This window comes from Phacochoerus africanus, chromosome 7, assembly GCF_016906955.1.
Source record: "Phacochoerus africanus isolate WHEZ1 chromosome 7, ROS_Pafr_v1, whole genome shotgun sequence".
Classification (NCBI taxonomy): Eukaryota; Metazoa; Chordata; class Mammalia; order Artiodactyla; family Suidae; genus Phacochoerus; species Phacochoerus africanus.
This window is the reverse complement of record NC_062550.1, coordinates 98,201,434-98,223,830: the sequence shown is the minus strand read 5'-3', so window position 1 is coordinate 98,223,830 and position 22,397 is coordinate 98,201,434. Positions and strand designations below refer to the sequence as shown.

The 22,397-nt window shown below is 39.3% G+C and overlaps 2 protein-coding genes across 4 annotated transcripts in view; one reads left to right on the top strand and one right to left on the bottom strand.

Annotated features, from left to right (window-relative positions):
* Positions 1–363: 363 nt before the first annotated feature.
* On the top strand, positions 364–14,797 carry C7H12orf29 (chromosome 7 C12orf29 homolog). Of its 3 annotated transcripts, XM_047788330.1 has the most exons (9): positions 569–606; positions 2,275–2,376; positions 3,644–3,761; positions 7,276–7,435; positions 7,896–7,991; positions 8,821–8,937; positions 10,585–10,782; positions 13,153–13,322; positions 14,572–14,797. In XM_047788330.1, exons 3-9 carry the CDS (start codon positions 3,729–3,731, stop codon positions 14,758–14,760), a joined length of 963 nt encoding a protein of 320 aa, XP_047644286.1. In that variant the 5' UTR covers positions 569–606; positions 2,275–2,376; positions 3,644–3,728; the 3' UTR covers positions 14,761–14,797. The 3 variants fall into 3 exon arrangements, with proteins under 3 accessions (XP_047644285.1, XP_047644287.1, XP_047644286.1); XM_047788329.1 differs by lacking the exons at positions 2,275–2,376; positions 7,276–7,435 and having other exon boundaries at positions 364–606; XM_047788331.1 differs by lacking the exons at positions 2,275–2,376; positions 7,276–7,435; positions 8,821–8,937 and having other exon boundaries at positions 364–606.
* Positions 14,798–15,644: 847 nt separating this feature from the next.
* The window catches only part of CEP290 (centrosomal protein 290), a 92,362-nt gene continuing 85,609 nt past the window's right edge, over positions 15,645–22,397 (bottom strand). Inside the window, 5 exon segments of the mRNA XM_047788328.1 lie at positions 15,645–16,047; positions 17,039–17,118; positions 18,932–19,026; positions 19,722–19,795; positions 20,904–21,045. Of these exon segments, the coding sequence (XP_047644284.1) occupies positions 15,814–16,047; positions 17,039–17,118; positions 18,932–19,026; positions 19,722–19,795; positions 20,904–21,045 (625 nt within the window). The 3' untranslated portion in view covers positions 15,645–15,813.

Below are 22,397 nucleotides of genomic sequence, written 5' to 3'. Positions count from 1 at the left end.
GTAGCGTTTTCTAATATCTACCCTAGAGAATTAGTTTTCATTTCGCCTTGTGATGTCTCCGGATATTTCTAAGCGTCTACAGTGCACATTAAAGGGAACTGGCAAATTGGTTTCGTAAAAATGATGTTAAATCTCCACCTGAAATGATTCATTACTTGTCACTCGATAGCATTTAATTTTCATAAATATTACCGGCTACCAGTACACACACCAAAAACGGATATTTGCTTTTTCACGGTCATCAGAACGCTGAAGGGACGCTCGCGGGAGCGCACACGGCGGAACCTCGGCTTCCGCACTACAACTCCCAGAAGGCTCCGGGGTCAGGTGGCCGCTTCCGGGCGTGCGCGCCGTCGCCACGCTTGGCGCCGGGGGTACGCCGGAGCGCGGCCGCAGCACCATGCGCGGGTTGTGCGTGGTTTGAGTCTCTGGACTGAAGGCTGTGCACGTCCTTCTGGCGCCCACCGAGGGCCGTTCCGAAGCGAGCTCTCCGCTCGCACTGCCTGTGGACCCACTATGAGGCGCCTGGGCTCGGTGCAGCGGAAAATGCCCTGTGTATTTGTGACGGAGGTGAAAGAGGAGCCTTCCGCTAAGAGGGAGCATCAGGTACCGAGGAGCGCCGGGCCCGCGGGGCTGTGTTTGAACCCGGTCTGGGCGCCCAGGCGCGTGAGAGCAGCCCTGCGGACCGGCCTGGGGGCTTTTTTGCAGCTGTCCGTGGGTACTCGAGGGTGGGGGTCTCCTGGGCCACGAGGTCCAGGTTCTTGTACCTTTTTGGTTGTACGGGAGGAAACTTGCGGGGGAGTTTTTATAATTGGGCGATTCACACTTGCCATTGCATGGAAATTGACAAGTCCTGTCTTAAATTATGTTCCTTTAATCTCAGGTTGCCACCTTTTGAGGACAGCCCCTTAAAGTCTTTATATAATCACCGCCAAACAATCTTTACGTCTTTTCACGAGTTTGGTTACTAAGTGGAGATTTTAGAAGACTGACTTTACCTGTTCCAACCTGGGAACCGATGGCAGTGTTGACAACTACCCTCATTCAGTCCTTAGATGAGACCTTGTGTTTTGTGACCAGTAATTAAGTACTCGATGCTGATTTTGGTGTTCCCATTTCAAGGTTTTCTATTGTCTCAGCACCGTGTTTTACACATAGAGGGTCCTTAACAAATACTGGTCAGTGGCCCTGTGTGGGTACAATTGGTTACTATACGGAAAGGTCCTTGATAGCAGAATCGCCGCTTCTGGGCTGAGTGCTTCCAACTTACAAGGAAACAGCTTGTGCATTTGACATCAGTCCCCACCTCCCCTTAACACCATTCACACTGGCCTTCGTGTCTTCCAGAATAAAAGGCCTTTAAGGCCAGGACTGCCTTATTATCTCTAGCCCCATTTCTAGGACCCAACACATGGTAGGCTCTGTATAAATACTGACTGCATTAAAGAATGAGCCCTGGTGTCATTTCACGCCAGTTTTCCCTTCAGCTTGGTTTACCTTTTAAGATCTTACTGCCACCACTGTTATATTTCAAAATATTTTATGCCCTGCTTATTGCAATACGTAAGTAATTGTTCTTTCTTGCCATCTAGAAAGATCAATACATTCTTTCCTAGTCCGGACCCCACAGTTGCTACTAAATGTCTGTAACCGTAGTTGCCAAGCTTTTATTTTTTAAGTCCTAACAGACTTACTTCATATGAAATAACGTCTTCCCAAATAGTGATTCACTCTAGCAGGATTTTTCAACTTTATATGTTGGGGGCAGGAGGGGAGTAGTTTGTAAAAGCACCCTCCACCAGGAAGCTAAGCCCCTTCTCTTGTCCATCTGCCGCTGAAAATAGCGTAGGGTCTTGTTTATAAGCACAGCGTTCAAATTCTTAACTGTAATTCAAGGGTACGCATTCATCAGGCCCAGTCGTAAATTTTCCCCGTTGGGTCCATGATAAGGTGTCTGAGCTCAGTGCAGTGAAAAATGCCACGCTTGTTTGTGACAGAGGTGACGACCTAAGGTGAGGTCTCTGTTCTCGAAAAAGTCTGATCGTGTAAACATACCAGGCACAGTCCTTTCTTTCTATTTATGCTCGGGTTATGCACTCTGCACTCTGCCTGGGTCACTTCCAGAGTTTTAAATTGTTCGAATCAGACATTCTCCATGAAAGCTTTCATCAGCCTAGTTATCCCCGAGATTTCCCTGCCCAGAAATTACTGCAGAGGCCCACTCAGTTGATGTTCACGACTACCTTTTGTGTGCACGTGCCTTCTTTTTTTCAGAAAAATTCATAATTTAAAGTTTTCAGAGACAGAGAAAAGGAGAACTCGGTGTACTCCTTGCTATCTCCTGTTGTCCTTTGGACATGTCACCAGCAAAGAGTGGTAGGTAGTTTGTTCTCTTGAAAGGGTACTCGTCAAAAACTCCACGGAATAATCTTCTCCCTAGAATCTTTGATAAATTTAAATACTCACCCACACTCCCACCCACACACATAACTTTTGGGCCAAACCTTGGCGCTGCTGCCATGGGTTAAATTGGTATCTTCTGATACCAGTGTTATAAGTTAGTGATAATTCCCCAGCCATTCAGTTTTCTTTTAAAAATACTGAGTAAGGACCAGAGTGGCACTAATTTCCTAAGTTGGCTAGACTCTGAAACAGTATTTCATTTATTAGTCTTAAGCTTATCATACCAGTATAATGTTTATGTTGTACAGTGTTTTTTCATGTTATGTAAGATGAATGTTACTTCAGGTAATTGAGGCTATAACAGGGGCCTAAGTCTCAGAAATGAAAATAAGTTACAGATTAACAAGTTGGTAGGAATCATAGAAACTGTCTTTTCCTCCTTTCTTGATGCTCTTTTGGCTTGTCTTCCTGATGGTAAAAAAACTGTGCATTAAACATGCAAAAAACTATTTACTACGGATAAAGCTACAGATCCCCATTTGTTTTTCTCCTAGTACTTATCATACCTGACATTGTATTATGCATTTTCTTGCTGCTGGTGTCTCCCTCCCTAGAATGTTCTACCAAAGACAGGTGCTTTTTTGTTCACCTCTATCCCAGTGCTGAGGACAGTGCTTAACTCAGGAGGCATCTTGTAAATAATTGTCGGGTAAATTTAACACCTTAACACGGTTGCTAGGGATACAGTTCTGCATGGGACGTGGTTCCTTGTGTCCTGTTCTTTGGGGGATAAAGAAACATGTGCGTACACTTGACCCATGAACAATACCAGAGTTAGGGGTGCGGACCCTGCTGCAGTGGAAAAACCCTCATATTACTGAGTCTTCACATCCCGGGTTCTGCATCTGGGATCCAACCAAATCCGAATGGGCAGTACTGCAGTATTTACTATCGGAAAAGAAAAATCTGAGTAAGTGGCCCCGTGCACTTCCAACCTGGGTGGTTCAGGAGTCAACTGTAATTACAAGTTTGTGTGGGAAAACATGTATGGCTGTCATAGCACAGAAGGGGAGGGGGTAATTTGTAAGAACTTCCTGGGACAAATATCTTTAATTGTCTTGAAGGATAAACTGGTGATTGCCCCTTAGAACTAGTAAAATGAATAACCTCTAGGGGAGAGTGTCCGGGAAGGCCTAGAGGCTTTTTGTCTTAAACCAGTTCTCTCTTTCTCTCTTTTAAGCCATTTAAAGTTTTGGCAACTGAAACTATAAGTCACAAGGCATTAGAGGCAGATATATACAGTGCAATCCCAACAGAAAAAGTGGATGGAACATGTTGTTATGTTACTACCTACAAAGGTAAAATGAAACTGTACTACAAATATTACTTATTTTTCTTACTCACTTAAACTGTATATGAACTTTATGAAGAGCAGTGCTCCATTTCAGATACACGAATATCTCAAGAGCAGTGCCCCATTCTGCTCACGAATGTGTCTGAAATGGAGCACTGCTCTCCATAAACCCTTGGAAACCGAAATATAATGGGAAAATAACAAGGTCACGGTTGTTATACTTATTTATTATATTCTGTCTTTCTCTTGGGGGAGGAAAGGAAGATAACTGATATTTTTTAAAATTTTTATTTACTTGTTTATTTTTACCATTACTCAATTTTGTTACATTTGCAGCTGTACGCCGATCATCACAACGCAGTTGTCTAGCATTTCCATCCCAACTCCCAGTGCATCTCCCCACCCCCAGACTGTCTCATTTGGAAACCATAAGTTTTTTCAAAGTCTGTGAGTCAGTATCTGTTCTGCAAAGAAGTTCGGTCTGTGCTTTTTTCAGATTCCACATGTCAGTGAGAGCATATGTTGTTGGTGTCTTGCTATCTGACCTCACTGAGCATGATAATTTCTAGGTCCATCCATGTGGCTAAAAATGCCAGTATTTCGTTCCTTTTAATGGCTGAGTAATATTCCATTGTGTATATGTACCACATCTTCTTGATCCACGCCTCTGTCGATGGACATTTAGGTTGTTTCCATGTCTTGGCCATGGAAATAGTGCTGCGATGGACATTGGAGTACGTGTGTCTTTGCAAGTCGTGGTTTTCTCTAGATAGATGCCCAGGAGTGGGATTGCTGGATCAAATGGTAGTTCTATTTTCAGTTTTCTGAGGAATCTCCACTGTTTTCCACAGTGGTTGCACCAGTTTACATTCCCACTAACAGTGCAAGAGGGTTACCTTTTCTCCACACCCTCTCCAGCACTTATTGTTTGTAGATTTTTTTGATGCTGGCCATTGTGCCTGGTATAAGGTGGTACCTCATAGTGGTTTTGATTTGCATTTCTCTGATAATGAGTGATGTTGAACATCTTTTCGTGTGTTTTTTGGCCATCTGTATGTCTGCTTTGGAGCATTATCTGTTTAGATCTTATGCCCATTTTTTGATGGGTTTTTTTTTTTTTGGTATTGAGCTGCAGAAGGTGTTTATAAATTTTGGACATTAGTCCCTTGTTAGTCTCTTCATTTGCAAATATTTTCTCCCATTCTGTGGGCTATCTTTTCATTTTGTTTAGGGGCTAATATTTCTTAATACCTATTAAGGGCCAGTTTGATAAATGCTTTATACTTGTTTTCTCTAATTTGCCTCTCCATCTCACAGAAACAGAAACGGAAGCTTGGAGAACATAAATAATTAGTCCATGACCATATAATTAATGAAGGCTGAACTGGTAATAGGACCTAGGTTTGTCTGGCCCTAAAGCTTGTTCTTATACCACTGATCCCACTACTGATTCCACGGTTTTTCTTACTGTTGGCAATGTCTCTAATTTATTTTATTTCAAGGTACTTTAAAAGAGGTAGAAACTCAGACAGAAATGGTTAACTAGGTTAAGGGAAAAAGTGCATTGAATAATGTCTTGTGATTTCTTCTGAATAGTGAAATTACCTCTCAATTCCAGGAAGAGAAAGGATCTGGTGGTGTCACTGCAGCAGCAGTTAAGTGCATATTGGACACAGTCTTCCTATCAGGAAATCTCTTCTGAAATGCTTTTACTTTTCATTTTTAATTGTGACAAAATATGTATAACATAACATCTACCACGTTAGCCATTTCCAAGTTCGGTGGTGTGGACTGTTGATGTTGTCATGTCGGTACCGTCCATCTCCAGAACTCTCTTCAGCTTACAAAACTGAACCTTTCTACCCACTAAACAGCGACTCAGCATCCCCTTCTTCCAGCCACCATTCTGTTTTCTCTCTGGGATTTTGACTCCTGTAGGCGCCTCAGCACCTGAGGTCAGATGGTGTTTGTCTCTTTGTGACTCTGGCTTATTTCACTTCGCCTATTGCAGTGAATGCGAGATTCGTTAAGATTCATCCCTGTTGTAGGACATGTCAGAAGGTCCCTCCTTTATAAAAGGCTGAATAATATTTCATTGTACGTATGTACTGCAAGTTGGTATATACCACATAATTGTGCGTACATACCCTTCATCCGTCAGTGTGTACTTGGGATGCTTCCACCTTTTGGCCGTCAGGAAACGGTGCTATGAACATGGTGTACAAGTAGCTATTTGAGCTCCTGCTTCCCATTCTTTCGAGTATATATCCAAAAGTGGAATCGCTGGATCAAAATTTTTAATTTTTTGAGGGACTCTCATGCTGTTCTTTGTAGCAACTGCACCATTTATCGTCCTACCGAGAGCGCGGAGGAGTTCCGCTTTCTCCATGGCACTCATTATTTTCTGGGGTTTTTGATGGTAGCCGTCTTTTGAGTGTGTGTGTGTGATGAGAACTCAGGATTTACTCTGTCATTTTCATATATAACATACAGCAGTGGGTAGTAGCCATCCTAATGGGTATGAGTGCAATGGATTCTTTTATATTTACTCATGAAAAGGACAAAAGGTCCATTCAACCAGAAATGACAAGGTAATTTCAATCGAGTTCTTCATATTATTTTATAGTATGGCTAATAAGTAATATAGAATGTATAAACCAATCTATAATTAGTATTTTAAAAATAAGTTTCTGATTTACATTTGATGAAATTAAAGGTTTTTTTAGACTTATATCAAGAATCTTCAGCATGCATCATTACGCGTGATTATGTATAATAGCGGCAGTTAAAACGATTGAATGGCCAAAGGAAACTTAGAGGATCGCATGACCGTGCTTGCAAATGCACAGTTTTATTACAGGCAAAGGATCCTCAATACAGCGAGGGTGTTAAAAGGAAGGATGTAGGTCACAACCCAAGACTCAGAGCAGAGGGTCTGCTGAGACCGCGTGAAAGCTCCTGTGGCCTCCGACTCCTTCCTGCCAGATCCAGGCCAAATCCACTTTCTCACATCACAGACCGCCACCGATGTATGCAGGAAACACCTCAGAAACAGGGAATCTAAACTGGTGTCTTAGCCAGGGATTTTTATATTTTGCTGGTCGTGAAGGTATCTGCCTCTGAGAAACCAGTCTCAACGACAGAGCCTGCCAGGAGTCTCCCTGAGACCAGGCGCAACTCGTGAGTCTCACTGTTCATAAAGCGTGCTGCCCCCCTGCCCTGAGACTACAAAGCATCGCCAGGAGTCACTGTTCTGTGCCTTGACCAGAGGTCGGAGCCATGCAGAAGAGTTTAGTCTTAACTACATTTTTGGAAATTAACCCTCATAGCACATAGCTATCATATTTCAGGGAAGGTGTGAATACAATTTTTTGTTTATGTTTCCATTTAGTATTAGAGTCAGTTTCATTTTCTGAAAAATGCTTAGTTACTTGTAAAAAAAACATGGCTGTGCAGTGTCCTTATGAAAGGGTCACATTTGTTTTTTATCTCATTCCCATTATTGTTTTTTTTGGCAGCACCTGCCGCACGCTTTCCTGGGCCAGGGATCGAACCAGTGTGCCACAGCCGCAACCCGAGCTGCTGCAGTGACACCGCCAGGTCCGCAGAACCCGCTGCTCCACAAGCACTCCATCACCCCCATGATCCTTCAAGCCGACTTCGGTCTTAGGACGTCAGGTGCCGCTAGATAGGACGTGTCCGTGGCACTGCCTATCTCCCTTTGTCCCCCGGCTTGCTTCTCTTAGAAGAGATCACGCCTACTGTTTATTGAAAAATTTTACACTGAAATGTCTTTCAAGGTAAATTTTATTGTTTGCCTGCTAACCTTTTTATTTTCTATTTATTTGTTTTTTGTCCTCTTGTCTTTTTAGGGCTGCACTCGCAGCTTATGGAGGTTCCCAGGCTAGGGGTCCATCTGGAGCTGTAGCCACTGGTCTACGCCCCAGCCACAGCAGCATGGGCTCCAAGCCGCACCTGTGACCTACTGCACAGCTCATGGCAACGCAGGATTTTTAACCCACTGAGCGAGGCCAGGGATTGAACCTGCTTCCTCGTGGATGTTAGGTTCGCTGACCGCTGAGCCACGACAGGAACTCCTCCATCCTAAACGGTTTTTTTTCCTTTTATTATCTTTTAGGTCAGCCATACCTTTGGGCTCGGCTAGATAGAAAACCTAACAAACTAGCTGAGAAAAGATTTAAAAATTTTCTACATTCAAAACAAAACTCAAAAGGTTAGTGGATTGTTTTTTTAAGCTTTTCATAATTCAAATAAGCTGAAATTTTTGGTTTATTTCTTGCTATGGTTTATGTCTTAATTTCTCGATATTATGTACATTATTTCCCTTACAATTTAAGCACTTTGGGAAAAGAAAAATTATAATTGAATACCTTTGTTTGTAACAGAATGTTCTTGAAAAATATATCAAAATGTTTTTTAACATTTCTGTGACTCTTCATTGTAGTATGTCAGTTTTATTAAAACATACGAATTATGTGTGTGTTAAATATATATAAAATAAATATATATAATATAATAAATAATATACATAATATTAATGAATATATATAAAATAATGGGTGGCATATTTTGGTTTTATCTGCCTAAGAGACAAATAGGTAACTTTGTAAGTCAGGCACAAATCACAAAGGATTATTATTTTTTATTATAACACTAAATATCTCCAAATATTATATAAGTAGATATATATGTATATATACACACACATTTATCATTGTGTATCACTTCATTCATATATATGGTATTTATATATTTGAATTCATAGTGTATTAAAAAGTTATCGTGAGTCTACACATACTGGAACATTGGCTGCTTTAGTGAGACTGTCATCTACCATTATGGATGGTGGTGTGTTTTAAGCTGAAAATTTAAAGTGTTAACACCTTAACCTTGAGGAGTTAGTTACATTGTGGTGGGAATGAATGGGGACTACTTACCTGGTACCTGATATTATGGGGTTTACTGTTCTCACTTTGAATTTGTTACGTGTTTTATATTTTTTAAAGTATTGTGCCACACATAAGATTATTGAACTTTTTTAGAGTTTTTTTGGAATGTTGAGGAGGACTTCAAACCTGTTCCAGAGTGCTGGATACCAGCAAAGGATACAGAGCAATTAAATGGAAGTCCGATGCCTGATGAAAATGGCCACATTCCTGGTATTATGAAATTTCTTCTAAAATACAGTATTGTGTTTACTAATATGAAGAACAGAAGATGTTCAGTTGGAAATTACAGAATTTAATTTTAATATGAGTCTTCATTGTATAGCGCCAAATTTGAGTCTGATTTAATAGTTTGTAACAAAGATTTTCATATCAAGAACATTCTCTCAGGTTTAGAATCTTTTCTAAGATAGACAGTTTACTAGCTGTAGTCTGTGAAAATTAATAAAGCATTGAGTGGGAGCAGCCTCGAAGTAGTGTTAGGGTTGACATTATGGTCAATCTAGTCTGAAGTGGGATATTAAGGCTTTCCTTTTTAGACTGAGGATAACAATATGTATGTGTTTTTCGCAAAGATCCCAGAAGACTCTCTCAATAAAAGGAAGTGAAAATACGTGTCTCACAGCGGTTTTTTGGATGATGGGACAGTTTTGCAAAAGTGTGCTGAGTAGAAGAAGGATACCCCAGATCAAGAGGACCTGAAATGTGCAGAGTACTCTTGGATTCTAGTGACATAAAAACAAAGATCAGAATCCCTGTCCTTGATGCTCTTTCAGACAGTAGGAAGAAGCTACCAATAACAGTATGATTTAAGAACTAAAAGGATATAATATACAGGATACAGTTGGATAAAAGAGGAAGAACTCATAGCTCAGCCTTTGGTAGAGGAGTTTCTAAGGGGAGGGGATGTTTATACTGAAGTTTATTTAAGAACCAGGAAGTCATAGTTGGCAAGGAAGGGAGAAGGGCCTCTCTGCATCATGGAACCTTTTGGAAATTTTAAATAATGCCTATCCTTGCTGGAATGTTTAGAGTGTATTACTTTCGAGGTTATAAAAGTTGAGGCTGGAGTTGTGGAATGGCTCAGATCTTAAAGGGGCTTGTATTCCATCTAAAGAAGTTTGAAGTTCATCATGAAGGTGATTATTAAGTAGAGCTACAGCAGAACTAAATTTAAATTTTTGAAATAGAACTATGATAAAAGTGGGGGGTTTCACTGGAGATTAATAGACTGGAGAAGAAGTTATTACAGTAATTTGGGTGAATGAGAATGAATGCCAAAGACGTGATGGTTAATGGTGTACATGCCTTAGTTTGGCTGCCTTTTTAAAATTCTTTGTAAGGAATTCTCCACAACAAGGAAGAGCCTAATCTGGTTAATAAGGAGGGGGTAGCGGTAACATTCAGTAAAAGAGGAAACAATAAGTTTGTTCAGTAAATACTGGAACGCTAGTATAAATTGTGGAATACTTACTGCATATATCTTTTGTCCTTGAAAGTGGAGAGAGAGTAGAGAGGAAACGTAAAAAAAAAAAAAAAAAAGGTTTAATGCTGTATCTTAGAAAGGTAATCAGTTCTTGTTGAAGATGTTAATTTTCTAGTAAAAGAATGCTGGGTGCTCTGTAATGATTAAGCAAACAGGTTAATTCCTCAATAGACTCAAGAATGAAACCTTACGATTAAAGATTATGATTTGAAAATTAGTAAAACTCTTGACATTTCCACTGATGTTAAAGTGATACCCGTGTGTGATAGAACATCGGGAAGATAAAGAACATTTACAACAAAAATTGAAGTTACATCAAGTCTTAATCCAAAGAAAAACATTGTAATAAAAACCACTTTTTCTTGAAATGATAGGTTGGGTCCCAGTGGAGAAAAACAACAAACAGTATTGCTGGCATTCCTCTGTAGTTAATTATGAATTTGAAATCGCCCTGGTGCTGAAGCATCATTCTGATGATCCTGGTCTTTTGGAAATTAGTGCAGTGCCACTCTCAGATCTCTTAGAACAAACGCTGGAGCTTATAGGAACCAATATTAATGGAAACCCATATGGTGAGTAAAGCCCATTTCCTGTTCAGTTTACAGTAACTCATTTACAAAGAGAACCTCTTAGGTTCAACTGAAAAAAAAAAATACAATAAAGAAATGACCAGTAAATTTGAGTTAAATAGCTTACTCGGCTTATAGCTATTTCAAAAGTTTATGTCCATGGAGAAATTTATGCATGACTTATTTCGTTAATCCAAAACGAGAGACTGATTTGATCCTGTCTTCCCTATAATAACATTATCAAACAATGTATGAAAATAATTACTGGAGTTCCCGTCATGTCTCAGTGGTTAACGAACCCCACTAGGAACCATGAGGTTGCGGTTCGATCCCTGGCCTTGCTCAGTGGGTTAACGATCCGGAGTTGCCGTGAGCTGTGGTGTAGGTCGCAGATGCGGCTCGGATCCTGTGTTGCTCTGGCTCTGACGTAGGCCGGCAGCTACAGCTCCGATTAGACCCCTAGCCTGGGAACCTCCATATGCTGCGGGAGTGGCCCAAGAAAAGGTAAAAAGACAAAACAAAACAAAAAAAAGACAAAAAAAAAGAAAATAATTACTCAAGTGTAACTTTTCATTGCTTTTTAAATTTGAGGTTAACTGAGTTGAATGAAAATCATTATGTGCCTTTTTTAAATATAATTGATATATGGCAATACATAGTTTTAAGGTATTCAGCATTATTTGATTTAGCTATGTCATGACATGCTTATCACAGTAAGTTCCGTGAACATTCATCATCTCTTAGAGATACAAAATTAAAGGGAAAATTTTTTTTTCCTTGTGATAAGAACTCTTAGGTCTTTACTCTTGATGACTTGCATATATAACATGAAACAGTGTTCATTATATTGACCGTGCTGTACGTTACATCCCCAGTACTTCCGTATTTTGTAACTGGTTTGTAGCTTTTGACTGCCTTTTTCCAATTCCACTCCTCTCACTCCCACTTCTGTTAACTACAGATCTGGTCTTTTTTTTAATGAGTTTGTTTTTGAAATATAATTGACCCAGATGACTCTTAGTTCTCTTTCTGTACATTTCAAAATGATCACTACTGTAGCCTAGTTATGGTCTGTCACTCTCCAAAGATAACACGTAGCTACGGACTATATTCCCCCACTGTACATTTCACATCCATGGCATATTTATTTTGCAACTGAAAATTTGTATCTCTTAATCCCCCTTAACCTTTTTCTTTCCTCTCCCCAACACTTTCTCTTTTGGCAAACAACTGGTTGTTCTGTGTATAACTTTTTCTGCTTTGTTAATGTTTGTTCATTTGTTTTATTTTTTAGATTCCACATATAAGTGGTAGCATACAGTATTTGTCTTTCTCTAATTTATTTCACTTGGCACGTTATCTTTTGGGTCCATCCATGTTGTTGCAAATGGCAAGATTTCATTCTTTTTTATGGCTGAATGATATTCTGTTGTGCGAGCTCGTACATGTGTGTCTGTAGATGCATACCCCACATCTTCTTACCCACTCATCTGCTGAAGGGCACTCAGGTTGCTTTTTCACTGGCTAGGCAATTAGTTTGGCATTAATTAATAGCTAAGAGTAAAATAAATAAAGAATTGGCAATGAACAGCATGTCAAGCATCAGAATATATACCATGATGACTTGAGTACAAGTCCCTGAGGGCACAGTGAGAGCACCGTTCACCAGGGGGATGAAGACAGACCCAAGGTTAGTAAAGCTTGAATAGAAAATGCTAGATAGGTGTAATCAGAATGATGGGCAGGTAAAAAGAAGCTAAGACAGTAATTATACAAGTTACCAGATACAGTGGGGCTGTTTGGCAAACTCTGAGTGACAGTTGAATATGGCAAATAATGTAGAGCAGAGGGTTGGTAGGCTTTTTCTATAAAAAGTTAGAATATTGAGGGTTTTTTGGCCATACCTCTGAAACAGGCCATAGATGGTACTTAAATGCATGGCTGTGGCTATGTTACCTTGAAACAGTTTACAAAAACAGGCACATGGCTGGGTTTGGTTTGAAGGTCATGGTTTGTGAACCACTGGTATAGAGCACGTGAAACTGGAATTTAGCTTTAATAGCGTAGTTGCTATTTTTTTAGTAAGGGCACTTGCAGTTTATCTTTCTTCAAGGAACCAATTAAATTTTGTTTTTTTGGCTGTACTTGCAGCATGCAGAAGTTCCTGGGCCAGGGACTGACCCCTCACCATAGCGGTAGTAATGCTGAATCCTTAACCTGCTGAGCCACCAATTAAACTTTGTGATAAATTTATTCCTAAATGTTTTAAGAGTTTTTTTGTTTTGTTTTGTTTTGTTTTGTTTAATTTAGAGAGAGAAATTTTCTCATTCTTGAAACTTTTGCATGGCTAATGGCACATTCTTATGATTTCAGGGTTAGGAAGCAAGAAGCATCCATTACATCTTCTTATACCACATGGAGCGTTTCAGATAAGAAATCTGCCTACCTTGAAGCACAATGATCTATTGTCCTGGTTTGAAGGTTGCAGAGAGGGTAAAATTGAAGGAATAGTATGGCATTGCAATGATGGCTGTTTAATCAAGGTAATGGCAGAAAATAACTTGTGGAATTATGTCATTTTATGTTCTTAAAACGAAGTAGAAGTGGCACTAAAATACAGATTGCAGTTATTTGATATGCAGTAATTTCCTCATCTCACATGCCACCATTTTTATGTGATAAAGTTGTATTTCCCAATATATGTTCATTCTATGGGCATTGGTTCTTCTCACCATGCATCAGAATTTAAGTGAGAAAGTGTCTGGAAAACCCTGCATACTGCATACTCCCTTCCTGGAAATTCATGCTAAATGTTAGTATTCTCTGAGACACCCTATACTAATAATCTACTTTAAATTAGCATTTTTCAAACTGGATTAGAGAATTTGTTGAGTTAAAAGAATGCCAAGATGACAATATATAGAGAATGAATTATTTTACACTGTACCTTATCTCCGGGACCTGTCTGTTGATTTCAAATAGGCCCTTGAAATTCATAATGTTCAGAATGGCACTAGGTCTTACCAACGTCCTGACTTTGAACAATTCACTGAAGCCCAAAACTCAAGATACCATTTTAATCCCTCTTTCCATCACTTCATACGTCTGTTCGTTCTAAAAGATTTTCATCTATTGAATCTATTTCTCCACAGCCAGTTGGCTGATAATTTTAATTTAAACTAAGATTCACACTTGAATTTTATCACCCTCCTAAATGTTATCTTTCCCTGTAGTCTTATCTCTGTCCTGTCCATTCTTCACAGATGAATGAGAAAACTACTTTCCTGCATACAACTGTTTAGTGACATTTATATTTCTCATGATCTGGCCCCTGCCAGAATTTTCAGAGCTCTCCACCCCCTTCTCCCAAACACACCCACCTTGTATGTGCTCTGAAGTAAGTGCAATGAGAGCAGAAAACAGCATTTTGTCACAGGATGTATCCCCTTTCTGCCCACAGTTTTCATTGACTAGCTTCTGTACCCAGCAACAGACTATTATTATTTAAATATTTACAGAGCCCCCGATTATGTTGCTGGCATGTTTCCAGGTGCTGGAATTTGTTAAGCTGTTACCAAAACAATGTCTCTGCCTTCATGAAGTTCAAATTCTAATGAGGAAGATAGATAATAAAAAAGTAAATATGTCAGGAGAACAACAGCTATGAAAAAAAAAAAGAGGGTAAGGTAGGTGGGGCCTTCGTCGTGCCTGGGAGATGAGCAGGCACTTAAAGGATGTGGAAGTGAATGAGGATGATACAGGCTAAAGCTACCACCCTTTTCTCCTTCTCAGGTCCATCGCCATCACCTGGGTTTATGCTGGCCAATCCCAGATGCTTACCTGAATTCAAAACCAGTTACTGTCAATATGAATCTGAACAAATATGAGTATGCCTTTGATGCTAAGTGCTTATTTAATTATTTTTCAAAAATAGATAATCAGAAATTTAGTAGGCTTAAAGATATAGTATTCAGTGTATAAACCGGAAATGCAATTAAAAACCTCTTCATTGTTGTTATATTGCAATCTCGGATATTCTGCCACATTTAAAAGGTAAAAATATCTGAAGGTTTCTATCATATTATTCAATGTCTAACATAGCAACATGTCTGCTGGCATTTAAACATTTGCGGTTATCTCTTCATAATTTTATTTAGAAACAGCAAATGAATTTTAACCTCTGGAATTATTTATGTTCCCCAGCTTGTACAAAGTTTGGGTTCAATCCATTATAAAGGAGTAGTAGATTAAAAGACAAAGCAACAATTTAGGGTTATTTACTTTCAAAATTAAATAGTTTAAGCTGACTTTATGTATTTTTTTTTTCTTTTTCTTTTTCTTTTTCTTTTTTTTTTTCCTATAACCACAACTGCAGCATATGGAAGTTCCCAGGCCAGGGGGTCAAATTGGAGCTGCAGCTGTTAACCTACACCATAGCCACAGCCACACTGGGTCTAAGCCACATCTCTGACCTGTGCTGCACCTTGTGCAGCACCACATCCTTAACCCATTCAGCAAGGCCAGGGATTGAACCCACATTCTCACAGAGACAATATCAGGTCCTTAGCCCACTGAGGCACAACGGGAACCCCTAAAATGAATTTAATGTTGCTACACATTTAACAAAATATATGGCTCAACTTCATAACATTTATACACACACATGTAATTTGAGAATCTTAACATAGATATTAAATATCTAAGTATATATAAAACCCCTTTAAATGTTAAAATTGTTAAGTTTACCCTCATATTCCTTAAAAAACTTAAAACATTTTGAATGTATATAAATTCACCATAGCTCACTGACTATTTGACAGCCATAACTTACTCGAAGTCTTCAAAAATACACTTTTTCTAATACGTTGAAATTTTCATATAATTTTATTTACTAAAAATTCCCGTTTAAGTAAAGGTACACAGTATTGATATGGAAGGAAACCACATAGGTCAGAGACTTGCTTGATTTCCAGGTAGAATTTTAACTTATAAAGTTAATAGACAGTTAAATAAAACTACAGTTAGAGGTGGCCCTTAGCACATGGGGATATTTGTAGGACCTTCCTCCTCGTCATCTTCAGACTGTTCAGAAGCAGCAACAGGACTAGTTAATTCAACTCCAAATTGTTCAGAAAGTTTTTTTAACTTCTCTTCTAAGAGAATATTTTTTTTCACTTCTTCTTTGTAATTATACTTCAGATCTTCAATTTCTTCAAAAAATGAAGGATCAAAATTTTCCAGTTCTTTTTTCAGCTTTTTTATTTCCTCCTAATAGGAACGTAATATCTTTAAAAGGTATACATAGGAAAAAGTACATTCTTTAGGTTTGAACTAAAGCAATTTATTTGCAACCCCGAAAGCCAAAGTAACCCGAATAGTCAAATATACTTATAAGGTAGAGGTATTTTCTTAAGATCTTATTAATAGAGTTTCATGGCACAGTGTAAGTAACCAACTTGTCAACTGTCAGATTATTTGTTCTCTAAGTTATGGCCTAGTCTTGGACTAAAATTTATCAACTCTTGAAATTTATCAGTTCTTATGTAAAATTTGTCAATCATTCTTTCCCCAGAAGAATAATAGATACTCTCAGTGAGGCAATCAAAACACTTGGCTGTTCATAACAATGAAGTTATCTTGGTTAAGATTCTTTGGTTAACTGGCTTCACTTGTATTTCCTTTACAAATGCCTAATTTTTGATGACTAACGGTCTCTTAAATACATTTATGACCAGGGAAACTAGGGCTTCTGCCTCGCTAAAAGTGAGGCATCTGGTGAAGAAACTATCTGAACTTTAATGATCAGGTAGAACAGCTGGTGAGCACGCGTTAATTTTCATTTTTACGCCTTTGGTTCTGTTGACGGATTCTTAAAAGAGAAAGCATATCGAATACCTTTCTTTAAGGGAAGTATTTCTGAAAACAATTTCAAAAGGAAATAGACACTGTTCCTGACGTTGTAGGAAACTTGGGAATATATTAAAATAATAAGCTCTATTTGTGACAATTAAAAATAAAGTTACTCTTGAATACTATTTGTTTTGTCTCTTTTTTGGGTAGTTTTGTTTAGTAGAACCTTAATGCAGTCAGACGAGTACACTCAGCGTTGTGGTGTCAAGGTTAAATGTAAGGATAAAATGAGATTCCCAAGCACGCTCAGGGTGCGTGCTCCAGACTCAAAAGATGATCATCATAGAGACAGTTTCAACAGCTGTCTTCACAAAACAGGCTCCTATGACAGAGATAATTACAGATTTACCTTCAAATGCTGCTTTTCTTGACCTGACGTTTTGAGCTGTGTCTCTAGATCTTTGACCTTTTCTCTTAGTTGATCAAGATCTGCTGAAGGGAAAAAATGTGAAAATTAGATGAAGCTTTTTCCCCACTGTGGGTAAGTTCAAGATAAAGGACTTATTTTAGAGGATAAGGAGGTAAGTAATGGCATTTATTGGCAGAAACGCTTTTCAGGCTGTGAACTCTGTATGCCGTCTCTATGTCAGGTATTATAATTGCATAGAGGACAAGAGGCTATGCTAGATTTTATTTTATTTTATTTATTTATTTTTTTTAATGCTAGATTTTAAAAGTGTAGAGTCAGGTTAATTTTTTTACGTGGAAGAAATTGTTATTTTCATAGAACCAAGAAAATCTGTTAGATGCTAAAAGCACAACAAAAGAGTAGGTAGACTGTTGGGGAGGGGCTACAACTATAAAGTGGCTGACTGCTTCCGTTACCCAAGAGCTTTGGCTATTCCACGTAGGTCGGTAACCATTTATTGTAATTACTGTGTGAGAAATGTGCTAGGCAGGGTGGGTAACACAAAGATAAGTCCTGAAGCTGTGGTAGGAAAACAAATGGCACAAGGGCTTCAGTTTGATATACTGGATTCCCCCAGAATTAACATCTCTAATTATGTAATGAGAATTAATGGGTTCAGAAGAATCAGGTGACTCCTGAGGCTGCCCCAACAAGTGTCCGATTTGAGATTTAAATGTTGTCCAACTGGTACCAGAAGCAGAGGTTCTTGCCCTAAGCTGCACTGCCGCCCCCTGTCTCCATCCCCTGGTCATCCCTGCTAAAAACAAGAATGCAGGGCGTCACTTTGTGGGATCTCATCTGGGAAAGTGTGGGTCCTACAACTTAAATTTTTCACTTCTCTATGCGTGTCTGCAGAAGGACCAAACGAGTACTGATGTGGGGTTAAAGTAAATTTAACAGGTGGGTGAATGTGCAAATATAGAATCCGCAAATAATGAAGATTAACTGTTCATTGTATGGGTATCCACATAAAACCACATGTATGTATACATATATATATATGTGTACATATATATATATGCACACCTACGCACATACATATATGTATGTATATATATGTTTATATATTTGCACACCTACACGCAGAGGAAGAGGGTAATGATTAGTTATCACTTCTGAAGGCAAAGGGTAGAAAGGATAGACTTTCCTTTAAAACAACAGAGAGGATATAGACAGTGTTTACTTAAATGCATGTAATTTTAAAATTAATAACAATGAAAAACATTTCCAAGAAAATGTCCAAAGGGCTTATTAAAAGGGCCTATCCTGAAACTGGAAGCAACAGACCTAGCATTTATTGTGTGACTAGCGTTGTGTGATTAAATCCATTACATCCAGATGGAATGTGAGCAAAACACTTGAATACTTGCTACTCAATATTACAAACAAGTCAGAGGGATCAATAGGAATACTGTTGTGTGAAGTAAAGAGGTTAAAAAATTTAAAACAGGGATTTGATTTTATAGGAAGACAATTATCAGAACTCTGTGATGAGGAGTTCCCATCGTGGCTCAGTGGTGAACGAATCCAACTAGGAACCATGAGGTTGCAGGTTCGATCCCTGGCCTTGCTCAGTGGGTTGAGGATCCGATGTTGCTGTGAGCTGTGGTGTAGGTCACAGATGTGGCTCCCGTGTTGCAGTGGCTCTGGTGTAGGCCGGCGGCTACAGCTCCGATTGAACCCCTAGCCTGGGAACCTTCATATGCTGCGGGAGCGGCCCTAGAAAAGGCAAAAAGACAAAAAAGAAAAATCTGTGAAGAAACGAAAAAGGCAAACCCTATTTCAAAATCTTGTGTTAGCTAACATGCTATGAGTATGTTCAAAATACATTACCAGGTTTGGTGCTTTCAGCTCTGTTTTGGTCTTTGTTAACTTCTATCTGATGGATTAATTCTTCTTTTTCTTTTTCCAGCTGACTGTTAGCTAATCTAGAACACAATGATAACGTGTTTTTTGAAAAAACAGGCATTGCTGCACAAACTACATGACCATTTCTTTAATCGTGCGATGTACAGTGCCTGGAACGTCTGTCCATTTATTCTCACTGCTGCAGTGCCGCCATTCTCACACACAGATCGCAGAACCAGAAGCCTTCATGTTTTTCCAAACATCTGATCTGATGTCATTTTCCAGAGTACATCTTCTCTTGGAGGAGCCTCACGAGAACATGCTACCCAGACCCTTGGAAGTAAGGAATGGTTTTTTTCCTCATTCCATTAATACCTGTCTTTGGAAACTAAGATTCAACATATTCCCTGCTATTAACAAAGTTTAAACTTGACACCTATATCAAGATCTGGTTTACCCTTTCTCAGCCCCTGTTGTACAAGGGTGACTGGCATTAGCAGAATGAAATAAACCTGATAAAGCTATCAGGCAGCCATGTTGAAAAATCTTAGTCTCTAGAAATAGCAAACAGGCTTCTATTTAAGAACAGTTTCTCGGAATTCCCGCTGTGGTGCAGTGGGTTAAGGATCTGGCATTGCCGCAGCTGTGGTGTAGATCACAGCTGCAGCTCGGATTCAGTTCCTGGCCTGGGAACGTCCCAGTGCCGTGGGTGTGGCCAAAAACTTAATACCTGAAAATATATTTTTTTAAAACATATTCATAGGAACAAATATACCTAAGAACTTGAAGCTCCCGTTGAAGGCCTTGCTCTGTCCCAACACCTTCAGGAACATGTTTGAGCATCTCGATCTTTGCGCACAATGAAAAAAAGAAGACAAAAGTTTGATAGGGAAATACCAGGTTTTATACAGATACAAACTTTCAATAAAACATAGTTTTAAAAGTTAGGTTTTCAAAAGCACATATGAGCACACCCCTGTGGCGATCTATTCACTCAACAATTACTGAGGAACTAGTGCATGCCAGCCATCGTCTTAAGCACAGAGGATACAGCAGTGAAAAAACAGGCAACACCCCTTCCTGCGTGTTCCTGTGATCCGTACATTTTCAGTGGGGTAAGACAGACAATAAGCATGTGACGGGATGGGATAACACTTCGAGGCGGAGGAAAGGGCTATTAAGGCAACAACCCAGGGTAAGAGGATAAAGAACGACAGAAGGTAATGCGGGGTTCGGGAGGGTCTGAGGACCCTCCACTGAACCAGAGACATGAAGTGAGGAAGTGAGCTCTGAAAGTATCTGGGTAAACAGTATTCTAAACAAGGGAAACAAGAGCAAGGCCCTGGAGCTTGAATGAGTTTAGTTTGTACCAAGGATTGAAAGAAGGTCCACGTGGGTAGAAGTGCTGAGGAACATAAAGATGAGGCCAGAGACAAAACCAGATGCCAGATCACGGAGGTCCTTGCAGGCTATGAAAAGAAACTGGGGATTTCATTCTCGGGTAATGTGGGACCACTGGACGATGCTCAGGATGGTACTGCTATGATCTGCTTTATACCTCAAAAGGATTACTTGGCAACCCCGTGGAACATGGGTCAGGGGATAGGGAGAAGGTGAAACGAGGCAAGAGTGGAAGCAGGGAGACCAGTTAGGAAATGACTGCAATAGTCCCTGTGTGAAAGAGCTTAGATTAGACTGGCGGTATTGGGGGTGCTGAAATGTCATCAGATTGGGGGTTCCTCTGAAAACAGAGCGGACGTGACGCCCTGAAGAAGATGTGAGGCCTAAGTGAAAAGAAAGGAGTCTATGTTCCAAGGTTTTTGACTTAAATGGATGACTGGAGGTGCCCTTCATTTAGACGGTCCTTCGAGGAGAGGAATTAGGCAAGAGTTCATTTTATCTACGTAAGACAGTGCCAAGGGCGGTGTGAACAACACAGAGAAATGACATCACTCGCCTGTTGCTCAAGGTCTTCCGTGTATCGCTTAACTTGCTGTTCCCTCTCCGCTGCCTGTCTCACTAGCTGTTTAAGATCAGTAAGGCTTTTGGTTTTTTTGGCGACATCCGTTTCCAATTCTTTCAGCTTGGTTTCATACATTCTAAAAGTATAAAGGGAAAAGAATCATGTAGACATGGAAAATAATTTCTCATAGATTTAAATTATTGATTCAAATTATTGCACTAAAAATAAAAAAGAGTATCTTATTAGACTGTTTCTTCTGGTCAGATCTTTTCCCACACATTTATTAGCATTAGGAGACAGCAAGGGATACGAATCCCTAATGAGCAGACAGGCCAATTAATTTAGAGGGTTTAGGTGTTTCCTAAGGGTATAAACAAGGCTGCAGCATGAATTTGAACACTGTAAAAGGTTAAAATTATTTCCTTTTTCAGTCACAAAATAAAGAGAAATTAAATGCATCAGAATATCAAATTCAGTATTATTGGATATTCTTAGGAATATACTTAAAGATAACAAACTAAAGCGTTTCATACACACACACACACACACACACAGATGAGGCATCCAGGTAGAACAAAACCAAAAGAACACTGATGGGAGAGGGAAAAGAATGTAAAAGCAGAGGTAAGAAAGATGGTAGAAAATGGGCAGAAATGAACCCTCTAAAAACCTGAATATATTTATAACCTTTAAAGAAATGATTCATAGTTCAAAAAAATCCAAACTCCCCAACAAAAGACATTTTTAAAACATGCGTTAAAATGGTTTTACAAGCGCATCTTAAAGGAGGCAATCTTCATAGTATTCAAATTTTTCCAGAGAAGAGAAAAAGGAACAATTTGACCACAAAATCAGGTAAGAACAGAACAGGGAAGGCCAATTATTATCTCGACATTACAACAAAGTAATAACATTATTATCAAAGAGCTCTTGATAAGCTTTAGTAACTTACAAGATTAACATTTCTAATCTGACGAAGATATCAAAGTGGTGACATAACCCAAAAGCTCACTCCTTCACTTCATTCACTTCCCAGCTCAAATGCCACCCCGTCTGTTGTAACAGCTCCTGCTCCCTCCCGCCTGTCTCAGCAGACAGTTTTATAAAGCCTGACGTGGAAGAAATGTCAGTTTGTTGGGTAAATAGCAGAGCGGCTATAAAGATTCAGCACGAGCACAACGTGTCAGGGGTACCAAAAGCAATCTCAGGCTTTTACTAAGCTTGACTTAGCTAAGCTTGGGTGTCGAACCCCAGCTTCGGACCTCAGCGATTTTTCTTTTTTTTTTCTTTTTGGTGGATTTAGGGGGGCTTGAGACCAAGGATCAGAATGAGCCTTCTGTCAAGTGGATTCTACTCAGATTTATGTTCTTCTCGAAAAGGTTTATTGAAGGCCTACTCTATGCTCAGGTACCTGTACAGTTCTCAGATTAAAAACACGCAAATGATCTAAAAGGCAAAGTCATCTTCAGTTATGGTTAAATACCATCC